At 34.9% G+C, this 16,153-nt stretch overlaps 1 protein-coding gene across 1 annotated transcript in view; it reads right to left on the bottom strand.

Annotated features, from left to right (window-relative positions):
• ADAMTS19 (ADAM metallopeptidase with thrombospondin type 1 motif 19) overlaps positions 1–16,153 on the bottom strand; it is a 288,773-nt gene that overhangs the window by 76,381 nt on the left and 196,239 nt on the right. Inside the window, exons 15-16 of the mRNA XM_036845509.1 lie at positions 13,267–13,387; positions 6,470–6,550 (exon numbers count right to left, since the gene is read on the bottom strand). Of these exons, the coding sequence (XP_036701404.1) occupies positions 6,470–6,550; positions 13,267–13,387 (202 nt within the window). The remainder of the gene's footprint in view (positions 1–6,469; positions 6,551–13,266; positions 13,388–16,153) is intronic.

Raw genomic sequence — 16,153 nt, 5'->3', positions numbered from 1 at the left:
GGCAATAAGAACATACATATTGATAATTACCTTAAATGTAAATGGATTAAATGCTCTAACCAAAAGACATAGAGTGGATGAATGGATATGAAAAGAAGATTCGTATATATGCTGTCTACAAGAGACCCACTTCAGATCTAGGGACACATACAGATTGAAAGTGAGAAGATGGAAAAAGGTATTCCATGCAAACGGAAATCAAAAGAAAGCTGGAGTGGTAATACTCATGTCAGACAAAAGAGACTTTAAAATAAAGGCTGTTACATGAGACAAAGAAAGACACTACATAATGATCAAGGGATCAATCCAAGAAGAAGATATAACAATTGTAAATATATATGCAACCAACACAGAAGCACCTCAATATATAAGGCAAATGCTAATAGCCATAAAAGGAGAAATCAACAGTAACACAATCATAGTGGGGGACTGTAACACCCCACTTACATCAGTGCACAGATCTTCCAGACAAAAATCAATAAGGACACACGGGCCTTAAATGACACATTAGACCTGATGGACTTAATTAATATTGATAGAACATTTTATCCAAAAGCAGCAGAATACACATTCTTTTCACATGCACATGGAACATTCCCCAGGATAGATCACATGCTGGGCCATAAAGCAAGTCTCAATAAATTTTAAAAAACTGATATCATATTAAGCATCTTTTCTGAAAACAACGCTATGAGATTAGAAATCAACTGTAAGAAAAATACTGCAAAAGAATACAAACACATGGAGGCTAAACAATATGTTACTAAATAATTAATTGATCGCTGAAGAAATCAAAGAGGAAATCAAGAAATATCTAGAGACAAATGAAAATGAAAACATGATGAAACAAAACCTATGGGATGTGGCAAAAGCAGTTCTAAGAGGGAAGTTTATACCAATACAATCTTACCTCAGGTAACAAGAAAAATGACAAATAAACAATCTAACCTTACACCTAAAGCAACTGGAGAAGGAAGAACAAACAAAACCCAAAGTTAGTAGAAGGAAAGAAATTATAAAGATCAGAGTGGAAATAAATGGAATAGAGATGAATAAAACAGAAAAGATCAATGAAACTAAAAGTTGGTTCATTGAAAAGATAAACAAAATTGATAAACCTTTAGGCAGACTCATCAAGAAAAAAGGAAGAAAGCCCAAATCAATAAAACTAGAAATGAAAAAGGAAAAGTTACAACACCACAGAAATAAAAAGGATCATAAGAGACTACTATAGGCAAGTATTTGCCAATAAAATGGACAACCTAGAAGCAATGGACAAATTCTTAGAAAGGTACAATCTCCCAAGATTGAACCAGGAAGAAATAGAAAATATGAACAGACCAATCACAAGTAATGAAATTGAAACTGTGATTAAAAAATTCCCAACAAACAAAAGTCCAGGACTTTTGCTGGCTTTACAGGTAAATTCCATCAAACATTTAGAGAAGAGTTAACAACCACTGTTCTAAAACTATTCCAAAAAACTGCAGAGAAAGGAATACTCACAAACTCATTCTATGAGGCCACCATCACCCTGATACCAAAACCAGACAAAGATACCACAAAAAAAGAAAATTACAGAACAATATCACTGATGAACATAGACGCAAAAATACTAGCAAACCGAATCCAACAATACATTAAAAGGATCATACACCATGATTAAGTGGGAGTATCCCAGGGATGCAAGGATTTTTCAGTGTCCACAAATCAATCAGTACGATACATGACATTAACAAATTGAAGAATAAAAACCATATGATCATCTCAATAGGTGCAGAAAAATCTTTTGACAAAGTTCAACACCCATTTATGATAAAAACTCTCCAGCAAGTTGGCATCGAGGGAACATACCTCAACATAATAAAAGCCATATATGACAAACCCACAGCTAACATCATACTCTATGGTGAAAAGCTGAAAGTATTTCCTCTAAGATCAGGAACAAGACAAGGATGTGTGCTCCTGCCACTTTTATTCAACATAGTTTTGGAAGTCCTACCCACAGCAATCAGAGGAAAAAAGGAGTAAAAGAAATCCAAGTTGGAAAAGAAGTAAAATTGTCACTGTCTGCAGATGATATGGTACTATATATAGAAAATCCTAAAGATGCTACCAGAAACCTTCTAGAGCTCATCAATGAATGTGGTAAAGTTACAGGACGCAAAATTAATACACAGGTTTCTGTTGCATTTCTATACAATAACAATGAAAGATCAGAAAGAGAAATTAAGGAAATAATGCCATTTACCATCACATCAAAAAGAAAAAAATACACAGGAATAAAGCTACCTAAGGAGGCAAAAGACCTGTACTCTGAAAACTAAAAGACTTTGATGAAAGAAACCGAAGATGAGGCAAACAGATGGAAAGATATACCATGTTCCTTGAATGGAAGAATCAATATTGTCAAAATGACTATATTACCCAAGGCAATCTATAGATTCAATGTAATCCGTATCAAATTCCCAATTACATTTTTCACAGAAGTAGAACAAAAAATTTAAAAATTTGTGTGGAAACACAAGATACCCCAAATAGCCAAAGCAATCTTGAGAAAGGAAAATGGACCTGGAGGAATCAGGCTACCTGACTTCTGACTATACTATAAAGCTACAGTAACAGTTTTGTACTGGCACAAACACAGAAATATAGACCAATGGAACAGGGTAGAAAACCCAGAAATAAACCCACACACCTATGGTCAACTAATCTATGACAAAGGAGTCAAGGATATACAATGGAGAAAAGACAGTCTCTTCAATAAGTGGTGCTGGGAAAACAGGACAGCTACATGTAAAAGAATGAAATTAGAACATTCTCTAACACCATATACAAAAATAAACTCAAAATGGATTAAAGACCTATATGTAAGACTGCATATTATAAAATTCTTAGAGGAAAACATAGGCAGAATACACTTTGTCATAAACTACAGCAATATCTTTTTGGATCCACCTCCTAGAGTAATGAAAATAAAAACAAAAATAAGCAAACAGGACCTAATTAAACTTAAAACCTTTTGCACAGCAAAGGAAACCATAAACAAGAGGAAAAGACAACCCACAGAATGGGAGAAAATGTTTGCAAATGATGCAACTGACAAGGGATTAATCTCCAAAATATACAAACAGTTCACGCAACTCAATATGTAAAAAACAAACAACCCAATCCAAAAATGGGCCAAAGATCTAAATAGACATTTCTCCAAAGAAGACATACAGATGGTCAAAAGCACATGAAAAGATGCTTAACATCGTTAATTATTAGAGAAATGCAAATCAAAACTACAATGAGGTATCACCTCACACCAGTCAGAATGGTCCATCATCAAAAATCTTACAAACAATAAATGCTGGAGAGGGTGTGAAGAAAAGGGAACCTTTCTACACTGTTGGTGGGAATGTAAATTCGTACAGCCACTATGGAGAACATTATGGAGGTTCCTCAAAAAACTAAAAATAGAGCTACCATATGATCCAGCAATCCCACTCCTGGGCATGTATCTGGAGAAAACCTTAATTCGAAAAGATACATGCACCCTAAATATTTATTGCAGTACTATTTACAGTAGTGAAGCTATGGAAGCAGTGTACATGTCCATGAACAGATGAATGGATAAAGAAGATGCTGGTACATATATAAATGGAATATTACTCAGCCATAAAAACGAATAAAATAATTCTATGTGCAGCAACATAGATGGACCTAGAGATTTTCATACTAAGTGAAGTCAGAGAAAGACAAATATCATATCACTTACATGAGGAATCTAAACAAATGATACAAATGAATTTACTTACAAAACAGAAACAGACTCACAAACTTAGAAAACAAACTTATGGTTACCAAAGGGAAAAAAGGGGAGGGCGTAAATTAGGAGGTTGGGATTAACATATACACACTAGTATATATAAAATAGGAATCAACAAGGACCTACTGTATAGTATAGGGAACTCTACTCAATATTCTGTAATAACCTAAATAGGAAAAGAATCTGAAAAAGAATAGATATATGTATATGTATAACTGAATCACTTTGCTGTACACCTAAATGTAATACAACATTGTAAATCAAATATACTCCAATATAACATAAAAATATAAAAATTAAAAAAAAATATATAAATACAATGTTTAAATTCTGGGAAAATATTTAGTCTTTTTCCAGCCATATCACATTAGATACCTCTATCTGTGGATGCCATGACTATAAAAGATCATTTTGCATGACTTAATTAGCTTGAAATATTAATTTATAAGCAATATGTATTTTGACAACATAATATTTTCTTTCATATATTTAAAAATCATTAACTGGCCTAATTAAAATAGCTGATAGAATTTTTTTCCAGAAGCAGTACTTAAAAATTTAAAAATACTTTCTCAAGGGCCCAATTAAATAAAATCATAAATGAAAAGAAAGTTACAATTAACACCAGAGAAATACAGAGGATCATAAGAGATTACTATAAATAATTATACATCAATAAATTGGACAACCTATAAGTAATGAATAAATTCCTGGAAATGTGCAATCTCCTGAGACTGAATCAGGAAGAAATAGAAAGTAAGAAAGACCAATTACCAGTAATGAAATTGATTCGGTAATCAAAAAACTTCCAATAAACAAAAATCAAAGACCAGACAGCTCCACAGGTGAATCTACCAAACATTTAAAGAAGAGCTAATGCCTATCCTTCTCAAACTATTCCCCAAAATTGAAGAGAAAGGAACACTTTCAAATTCATTCTGTGAGGCCAGAATTGCCTTTATACCAAAACTAGACAGAGACACCAGAAAAAAAGAAAATTACAGTCCAATATCCCTGATGAATATAGATCCAAAACTCCTCAACAAAATATTAGAAAATCAAATTCAACAATACATTAAAAGGATATTACACCATAATTAAGTGAGGTTTATCCCAGAGTTGCAAGGATGGTTCAATATCGACAAATCAATCAATGTGATACATCATGTAAACAAACTGAGGAATAAAAATCATATAATCATTTCAATAGCTGCAGAAAAAGCTTTTTACAAAATTCAACATTCATTTATGATAAAAAAAAACTTTCAATGAAGTGGGTATAGAGGGAATATACCTCAACATAATAAAGGCCAGATATGACAAAACCACAGCCAACATCATACTCAGTGGTGAATAGGTGAAAGCATTTCCTCTAGGATCAGGAACAAGATAAAGATGCCCACTCTCACCACTTTCGTTCCACATAGTATTGGAAGTCCTAGCCATAGCAGTCAGACAAGAAAAACAAACAAAACAAAAAGAAACTCTTAGATACAAAGGGTTGACTGCCAGAGGGAGAGAGCGGGGGGTACATGAAATAGGTGAAGGGTATTAAGAGGTAAAAACCTCCCGTAATGGGCTTCCCTGGTGGCACAGTGGTTGAGAATCTGCCTGCCAATGCAGGGGACACAGGTTCGAGCCCTGGTCTGGGAAGATCCCACATGCTGCGGAGCAACTAGGCCCGTGAGCCACAACTACTGAGCCTGCGCGTCTGGAGCCTGTGCTCCGCAACAAGAGAGGCCGCGATAGTGAGAGGCCCGCGCACTGCGATGAAGAGTGGCCCCCATTCGCCGCAACTAGAGAAAGCCCTCGCACAGAAACGAAGACCCAACACAGCCAAAAATAAATAATAAATAAATAATAAATAAAATTAAAAAAAAAAAAACCTCCAGTAATGAAATTAGCAAGTCAAGGTCCTGCCATATACAGCAAAAGGAATATGGTCAGTAACACTGTAATAACTTCGTTTGGGAACAGATGGTTACTAGACTTATGGTGGTGACCACTTCATAATGTATGCATATGTCAAAGCACTATGCAGTATACCTGAAACTACATAATATTGCAAGTCAACTTTTTCTATTAAAAATTTTTTAAAAAGTACTTTCTTCATAGATGAGTACACCTGAAGTGAGGCAAAAGAGAGCATTGTCTTCCGTTAAAAGGGGAAGTCCTTTTAGTACATAGAAATTTTTTTAAGAATCCCACAAGATTTCCAAATTATAGAGCAATCATTATATATATACACACACATTGATGTATGCATTTGCACATGCAGTAAACATGAATATGTATACATTTATGTTCATGCATATATGAAATAAATATATTAAATATATATATATATATATATATATATGAAATAAAACATACCCAAATCCCCCAATGAGTGTTTGTTTCCTAACATGGACTAACATGCAGAAGTAATTTATAACACCCACCCCCACCAAACATAGAGACAACCAGATTGCTTTTGCTCCTGGGAAGTCCCTGGGAGGGAAGGAAAAAATTCCTACTTGATATGACAAGAGGTGCTTCCTGGGAAATTCAAACATGTAACTAGAAACACACTGACGTCTTGGTCATAAGAGAACTCTCAGGGCAGGGCAGCTAAGCTTGGACTTGCATGGGTTCTGCGTCTGTAACACAGGTTACCTAAGTAGCTGTGTGCCGGCTTTTCCTCCACAACTTTGATTCTTCTTGCTCCAGCAGGTATCACCAACACTTCTACATAACCTGTAAGAGTCAATAAAACATGAAATACATCTTGAGTTTTTTCTAATTCCTCTTTTCTTCATTGACTTGCCCTATTTTTCTTTTGGTTTTGGCTTTTGCTGTGATACTTCAATACCTACGTAAAGAAAAAAAATTATGTATAAAAGCTGTCATAGGTTCAAGTGGAGAAGTTTCTTGGAAAAACGTTGAGAATACAACGCTATCAAGAGCAAGTAGGTGACTGTAAAGCTCCCTGACAGCTTATGAATTATGAGGTGAGAAAAAAGCACAATGGGACAGCCTGGTTAGAAACACAGTGAATCTTGGAACAGAGCAAATAACCTTAAGTTCTGCTCATGGAACTCCTTTAAGTTAGAAAGTGTGGGGAAGGAGCAAACACAGCTGGAGAGCATACAGATGGCGGATGTCTGGTCCCTGAAGTAGTTGAGTATAGGACAAGAGAGACCAAGCCCTCTCTGGAAGATTAACCAAGGGTTTTGAATCTGGGGCTGGAGAGAAGTGTAAGGCCACACCAAGCAATCTGGTATCACCCTGGAAGGTGTCCGACGGCTAGGAGCAAGATACAATGAGGTGTTTCTTAGGAAATATTCTTCAGCAGTGGTTAGGAATGCAATGCTTGAAGTGAAATAAGACGGTAAGATAAAGCTGGATAGAAGAGAAAGTGTGCATAAAAAGTCAAAATCAAGACTTCATTTGGTGCAGAAAAGAGCAGATGCCAACTTTTGGCTGAATAGTTATGCTTTAAAATTATATTAAAATAACATTTAATAGTCTTCTTAGGACTTCTGTGTAGCTACATATAGCCCTGATAAAAGTCTAATTTCAAAGCTACGTTAAAAAGGTATAACAGCTAATCCCAGAGTTGTCTCCTGTTGATCAATAATTCAAATTCCTGAAACTGTTGACAATTATTTGGTGTTTACCAAAAGGTAACAGACACCCCACCTGGTGGCAGTGCCTGGGATTAGAGGTCTGTGCTTTTCAAATCAACATTTCCATTAGCAAATACTACTTACTCAATTTAACCATTTTTAGTAACACCAAATCATACAAGCACTTCCACTTTGTTACATGAACACAATATGCAGCAATGAAAATGGAAACAAATGTTTACTGTCTATTGGTATATTGAAGTAAGGTAAGAAGGTCTGTGTACTCAATGAGCTTATAATTGAATTAGAAAGACAAGGCACAAATATCTTACATAAAAATGAGTTAAATAAAACTTCCAAATTTATGTTAAAAAGGTCATATTCAAAATAATATGGTTAATTCCCTGCTGAAGAATGTAAATCAATGTTGTTTAAACTGTCCCCCTTCTCTGATCACATCAATACTCAAAAGTTTCGCTGCTATTTTAACTCACAGAAGTGGGATTTTTTTCCTTTTTTTCTTTTAAATGGTTATATACATTACTTATGTTTGAGAAACACTCCCATCAGCAGGAATCACAATGATTCAGAGGAGAGAACATTTCATATAGTCAAGGAAAGCTTCATAAAGAAGCAAATAGATTAACTGTCTTTGAAGAATGGATAGAATTTGGATATACAGGTGACCCTTGAACAATGCAGGGGTTAAGGGCACTGATCTTCCATGCAGTAAAAAATCTGAGTATAATAAATAGTGAACCCTCTGTATCCGTGGTTCCACATCCGTAGATTCGAACAACTGCAGGTCGTGTGGTACTATAGTATTTACTATTTTTAAAAATCCACATATAAGTGGACCCATGCAGTTCAAACCTTTGTTATTCAAGAGTCAACTACATACAGAAAAAGAATGAGTTCACTGAATGTAAAGAAAAGTAAATAGTAAGTGGTATTTTTAGGACCACATAAATATAATAATTCTGACAGAATGAGAAGGTGTAAGAATTTGGCTATAGTAGGAGAGTTTAAATGCATGCCCAGGACACTGAATTTATCCATTTGAAGCTACTGAACATTCTACAGCAAGGAATGCGGTAGTTAGATACTGGTTTGGAGAGGCTTTATCTGACAGCAGTATGCAAGATGCCCAGCGATACAGTTGTAGATAACAGTGTCAGGAGGCTAATGTAAAAATCCAGGAGTGCTAGAGGCTAAGGTAGAAAAACTAGAAGGCATAGTAAAGAAAACAAATTCTGAATTTGAGAACCAACAGAAAGTGGGGAAATAAACATTGAACACAATTCTTCATTATTACTTATGTGCAAATGCAGCCATCATTTATAGGAACATGGAAGTCAAGTTTGGGTAATAATCTGACGTTTGGCTTTGCAATTTGTTTTTAACAAAACAGTATAACACACTAGTAAAAATATCCAGTAAGAACTCTGGAACTTCTGGAACTCCAGGGAAAGGTCAGCCTGTTGAAGTACCTTTGTGAGGCAGTAATTTAAGCCATGGGAGTTAACGGAGAAAACTGAGAGACAGGAGAAGTCAAGGATTCAACCTCGGTGACAGTTATGTTTTTTTTTTTTAATTTATTTATTTAATTAATTTATTTTTGGCTGCATTGGGTCTTCATTGCTGCGTGCGGGCTTTCTCTAGTTGCGGCGAGTGTGGGCCACTCTTTGTTGCGGTGTGTGGGCTTCTCACTGTGGCGGCTTCTCTTGTTGCAGAGCACGGACTCTAGGCACGCGGGCTCAGTAGTTGTGGCTCGTGGCTCTAGAGCACAGGCTCAGTAGTTGTGGCACACGGGCTTAGCTGCTCCGCAGCATGTGGGATCTTCCCGGACCAGGGCTCAAACCTGTGTCTCCTGCGTTGGCAGGCAGATTCTTAACCACTGTGCCACCAGGGAAGCCCTATGGTTTTTAACAGAGAGACTGAAAAAAAAAAATTAGGAAAGAATACAGAGGAGGAATAATCATGAGAGGTAGAGATCTGGCTATTTTGATGTAGTAGTATCTTAAGAATTAGAATATTTTAAAAAGAATTGTTGGTACAAAAAGCGTACAGACATCAAAGAGAAAGGTGACCAAGGAGAGTCCACTGGATGTCACAATCAAGAGGTAACTGTTCAAATAAATTTAGTAATGTGTTTGGAGAAGATGATAAGTTTCAGGATGCTGAAAAAGAAGAGTAGATAGAGAAAAGTAGAGGAGAGGTAGTAACTGTAAATTCCTGTTTGAGTTTAGCAGTAAACCCAGAGGTATGTTGTATTTTAGGACAACAGTTACATATAAGTTTATATTTATATCTATATACTATAGATAGTATAGAGCAATATATAATATAGAGCAATTCTCTATTATTCAATTGAAAAGGCTTGGAGGACAGGTGAGTTAGATTGAGTTTAAAGAAGAAAGAGAGGAAGGAAAATATTAAGCAAAGACATTTGAAGAGGGATAGCCAAAGACTGAGGCTCTAGATATTTTTCAGTAAATAAGCCATTTAGCACAATTGAGAATGCACATTTTTAAAAGAAGTGAATATACGAGTGGCTACTGCTGAGCTCAGAAGTTGAAATAAAGCCTGTGATGTCAAGGTCATAAATTTGATCCTCACGTTGGACAGTTTGCTTTGTACATAGGAAGATCCTATTTCATAACCAGAGATCCCATTCTTAATCAGCCATCTTAAAACGCCCAAAGTAATCATTATCTTCTCGGTACTATTAATGATAAATGCCACATTTTGAACAACTGCTATGTGCTAGTCACAATTATAGATAATTTATGTAAATTATTTCATCTAGCCATAATGATACCATCCAAGGTAGATATTTAATAGACTGAAAAATAAAGGTAGAGAAAAAAACTGCCTTTTTCAAGATTTCCTTGTCAGTAATTAGCTGACGCAAGCTTTGAACGCAGATCTGTCTGATTCCAGCTATGGCCTGCTGCTACTATTTCACAGGGTAGAATACATGACACTATGACTCTCTTATTGCTGTGGCAAACATACAAATAAAAAGCCTAAGAGCATGTGTTCCTTGTACAGGATTAGTATCATCATCTCTTGTACTAAGAATAACAGATTTTATGCCCACCTTCTTCTAAATGTAGATTGATAACTATATAGTTGCACAAGTGGCCAAATACACAATTTACCTTTAAAAATCCCTTAAAAAATTATCCCCTGGCCAGGCAAGTTACAATGAAAGACATGATAAATGTACTAAGGAAAAAGAATTCTCTTCTTAAGTTGATTTTCTAGCTCCAACAAAAATGATTTAGCAAACTCTAAATAGAGCACAGGGACTGAAAACACCCACATGTGTCTGTACTTGTGTTACTCATACAATATATACAGTGTGCATGGCCAACTGGACCAAATAAGGCTACAATTCCTTCAAGAAATTTTAGGAAGTCCATAAACTACAAGGATAAAATTGTCTCAAGAGAAATGAATACCACATTCCTAAAGTCACAAGTAAATGAAGCCCACGATATAATTAAGGACTCATACAGATTTTTATTTTTTTAAGTCTTAACAATGTAATGTTTCATTATTAATTAAATTAACAAATGTTAATGGATCACACACTATACTGGTCACTGGGAATAGGGTATTGAACAACAGTAGCCATGATACTTTTCCTCGCTGATATTTAAAGTCTAGCAGGAAAGGAAAGACCAAAGGGTGTAAAATTACAAAATTACCATACAACTGAACTGTACAGATGCAAATATGGTAAGCGTCACTAAACTAGTTGGTGATAGGAGGTAGAGGTTGTTCAGGGAACACTTCATTGAAGAAGTGACATTTGAACTGAGATCTAAGTGACACTAGGAATTAACCAGGCAAAGCTAAGAGGAAGCTAACAGAACAATATTTTTAAATGCAAGGTGCTAGAGAGAGCATGGTCAGTTTGAACATCTGTAACAGCTCTGGTGGCTGCAGCTTAGAGAAGGAAAGTGACCTTGGTGTGAGATGATGCCAGAGAGACAAGTAGGAACAATACCATACAGGGCCCTATAGTCCAAGTTAAGAATTCTAGTCTCTTCCCTGTAAGCAATGTTAAGCTAGCAGAGAGTTGCAAGGAAGACAGATTGTTGTAAGGAAGTAACATTATTAGTATCTGATATTCCCAATATCGTAGGCATTTTAGACGTTTTCCAAATAACAGATGCCATTAATATAACTTACAAACAAACTAATAAACAAAAGTAGAAATTAAAGTGCAATAAAAACAAAGGAGATTTGAATTAGGAATCTGGGGGGAAAATGTATCCACCTAACTGCAGTCAGAATGAACCGCCTTACTGATTTTTAACTGTTATTTCTGTTGTCAATGCTTAGTTTAAAAATTAAGTGTTATTACAACTAAGAAAAAGGTACCAGTGCTGAATGTGCATCAGTATTCTTCAGTGAACTGTTTCCATGCAAATTAAATAACTATGCAGGAATAGTCTTCAAAAATTCTAGTGTCTTTAAATCTCTTCAGTCTTTCAGACTTGATTTGAACTTCTGCACTATAAAAACGTCTCCCGTCACAATCAGGCTGAAAAGCTTATTATAATTGCACTTCTTAGGCGAAAGTATAAGAGCCTGTTACAGCTTCGTCTGACTATTCTAAATGAGTTCTGACAGATTTTGACTTGTAGGACCTGTCACCTTTTTTCACAGCTTTGGAGGTTGAGATTTTGATCTGCAATTTACCCTGGGCCTTAGTTATTTTTAGCCTTCAAGTTCTTCAAGCTCACTTATCTATTATTCTGCTGGGGCCTAGAAAAAGGTTATTATATTCAGCTTTCGAGGGCTGTGTCTAATTTTCTTTTCTGAAGGACTTTTTAAAATCTAGAATGAACTCAGTCTTCTTGATTATTCAAATGTAAATGGCTTATTCTTTGTATCAAAACAAATACATATTTTTAGGTCAGGTCTTGGTATTTGAACAAGAAATGTAAAACAGGAAAAAGTTGATGTATGTAATGTAAGAATATGAATGATAACGAAAATATAATCATAAATACTAAGATAGTTCAATAGATAGATGTCTAGGTAAGACACTAACGTAAACATAGAAATGTTTGCTTCCTCTCCGTAAGCTTGAGGGCTTCAGTATAAAGCATTTTCTGTATATAAAGCTTATTTGTGGGTTATTATATTTCAGTACAGATAATATCACTTTTTGTTGTGGATCACCTTAAAATTCACACTACATAGATCAGTCATCATCAGTTCATCCTCATATCCCCTGAGTATTAGTATTTATAGATGAGGAAAGACAATAAGAGAGGACATGTTCCCTCTCTTAATATATCTGGAACATCAGCCCACATCTTCTGACTCCCTGTTATAGTTTCCAACATGCTACATTGTTATAGACTCTCTCTTTTAAAAAATTAATTCCTTTTGAATTTAGTAAAAACATTAGGGAAGAAAATAAAGAAAATGGAAAGCTGAAAACCTGAAGACTAATACTCTCAGTAGTTGCTTCAGGCTGTTACAAATCATTATTCTCTGTTAGACATCAATAATTTGCATTGGAGGGTAAGGTCTGTAGAAACCTGATAACATTAGCCAATGTAAATTAGATTATTCCCTTGCTGCTCCAATTTATTAAATGCACAACAAATGACTTCATGTTTTCAGTATTGGGAAATGGGCTTGTTAGAATTTCTGGCTCCTATCACATGTATTGTATGTCATTGCGAAAAATCATTCAATACCCGTTACAAAAGTCTTCAACAGAATCAGAACTGTCATTTCTAAGTTAAGTTCAATGTAATCTGTCCCCAGAGATTGTTTGGATTGTTAATCTTGAAAAAATAAAAAAATAATCACCTGCTCCTCTGGTGTGATTAAAATCTCCTTTAATGATTTTGCATGATTTTCCATTGCCATTGCATACACCACAATGATCTTCCCTTGCAAGAGACCCTAATAAACCATCACAGCCAACTTTCTGCAACAAGAGAAGGACAGTACATCATAAAGTGAGCTTTTTCTTTTCTTTTTTAACCACTACTTTCGGACAAACCTAGTCTCTACAAACTAGACATATTTATTTGACAAATGAATAAAATGCCATATTCTCTGGTGCAAACTAATACAGCAAGCTCATGTCAAATAATACCATCTGTAAATTGTCCAAAGTTGGGTAGTGATAAAAGTATTTTTCTTATATTAAGTATTAAATGGTATCCTAAAGCAATTTGGAAAACTATTATTGAGACAAATGCAATTTACATAAATCTCAAAGGAAATCACATTTCTATTAAATATAATATGATTAATCTAATTCATTCTACTCAACATAGAACAGATAGGCTTCACCGTATGGATGGCTTCACTCCTAAAGTGGTTGAAGAGCAGATGCTGAGTATTAAATATTAACTTTGTGGAAACCAAATATAAATGTTTACATTAATTACAGTTCACCAATAAACTTCTATCCCCATCTCCTTTGACATCTAACACATGAGTGAGTAAGAACTGCTCACAACCTATGGTTGCTATAAGAAAACAGTAACAGTGGGATAATTTTTATATGTTCCCAGAAGAATGATGTTAATGTGAATCTTCTTAGATTAAATCATTGACTCTTTTCTAGTGAATTATGTTGGTCTCCCTTTGATGTTCAGAAAATATGATAATTTGCAAAGTTGTGCATACTCAAAGTGCATAAGTTAATATGTCTGTACTGTCAGAAATAAATGGTAGAATTATACTATCACCCCTAATCAAGAAGAAGCTGCAAGACTGACTGATGTTACATCCATTTATAACAAGTTACAATTATTTAAATAAATTTTTAAAATATCACATAAAACAGAAAAAAAACCAGGGTCTTTTTCTGTGTTTGGTGTCGGTGGTGTTGGGTGTCGGAAGGAGCAGGTTATAAAATGCAGCTGCAGGATGAACATCCCAAGAAAGCAAAAATCACATTAAACCTGCATAATACAGCATCCTTTCCTTTTGTCAAGAGGGTGTGTATCAGTGTCAAGAAGTAGACAAAACAATGCAATAGTGGAGAACTCTGACCAGCGAATCAAAGCTTATTCAGGGAGAAATGAAGAGAATGTTTCTGGATGAAAGAGGTGGCCACCACAGGAAATTCTCAAAATACAACAAAGATATGGCCAGAGTTCACTGATCAGGAGCCATGAAAAGACCTGAGAGTCCTGGCGTTAAAGAAAAAGTCTCTCCTTCATGTACAAATGAGGAGAAAATTTAGAGTAGAGTTTAGAGTGATTTTGAAATGATAAAAAGTGCCTTTATTGCTCTATCCCTAGCATCTGACTTGTTTCTCAGCAAATATAATAAACTTGATAAATAGTAGTTAAATGATTGAATAAATTAGTACCTAGTTGTCTCTTAGTTTTTTGTAACCCTTGTAACTGGGATAGTATAAGTTTGTAAAACCTAAAATAAAAGGCAGGGATAGACATAATGCCATGGCTCAATAATCACGTAAGCTTAAAATAAGAATCAAAGAGTTAGTATTTTGTAACTGGTAGTCTCAAGTATCCACACTTATTGATATATGCTCACATAACTCTAAAAGTTGAGGATGAATGACTTGGAAAAGACAATACTGTTTAACTGGTGGCAGATACCTGAAGTACCGCTGGCAGGCTAGAGACTGGCAGGTACCATGATAATACAGACGAGAGTTTTCTCTATCCTTTTCCAGGATAGAAATGCCAGGGAGCCAAATTGGGTCACCAGGAGAAAGCTGTCTATTTTTAATTGCCCTCCTTAGTCCACTCACCAAGTTTAGAATTCTACATTCAACTTCAATGCTGTATGTTTTATGATAAAATAAAACACTCTAGCCAAACCCAGTATACAGAGGTTGTCAGAAAGAAAAAAGGAAGCATGTTTTTAATTATACTGAAAGACCGAATGAAGCATGTTAGTTAAAAAGCCAGAATCCTGAAGTATTCCAATGCTGTCAGAAGTTACAATTCATTTCACAGAACTTTAATTATAATCATCAGATTCACATAACACTTATGTAGAATTTTTTGTTGTTGTTGCTGTTATTTTTATGTTTACCTAGGGACTCTATAAAAGATCTGGCTTACACAATACTGTTAAGTGAAAAGCACAGCAATGTAAGCTATTATATTTGGCATATAAAGTTAGGAAAATAATTTCTTTTGAAAAATAAATTTGTTTAAGTCATATACTAATCTGACATTTACATAAAATGATGAAATAAAGATAAAAGTTTTAATTGCACAACATACAGTTTTGAAAACAAAATATGTATAGATAAATAACTGCCATGATTTTTAAATAGACAAATGAAAAATTATATTTCAGGCTACTGCCATATTCTGTTAAAGAATAAAGGAAATTAACACATAATTATAAGACTGTCTCTTATACCAATTATATTGCATGATTCTACGCTTTAAATGTTAGAGCATGATGGCAAAATAAAGAATCTGAGAGCTGGTAAAGCATTTAAGTTTCACGATGTTTCCAACTTTTTATCCAGAAGTCTATAGACTTCTATTGGACCACAGATTGATCCATCCATAGCTTGTAATTGTTTTCAAATTTTGGAGCATGTGTGCACATGCGTGTGTGTGCATGTGTGGTCAGGTATGCGTTTTTTATAGGAAGAAACCAAAACTTTTATCAAATTCTCAAAGGAGTGTATTGCACAAAAAAGTCAATGACCACTGGCCTGCCTATTTCATTTCACAGATTAATGGAC

The sequence above is a fragment of the Balaenoptera musculus genome, chromosome 3 (assembly GCF_009873245.2).
Source record: "Balaenoptera musculus isolate JJ_BM4_2016_0621 chromosome 3, mBalMus1.pri.v3, whole genome shotgun sequence".
In the NCBI taxonomy this organism is placed as follows: Eukaryota; Metazoa; Chordata; class Mammalia; order Artiodactyla; family Balaenopteridae; genus Balaenoptera; species Balaenoptera musculus.
The sequence above is the reverse complement of the archived record's forward strand: the minus strand, read 5'-3'. Positions and strand labels throughout refer to the sequence as shown.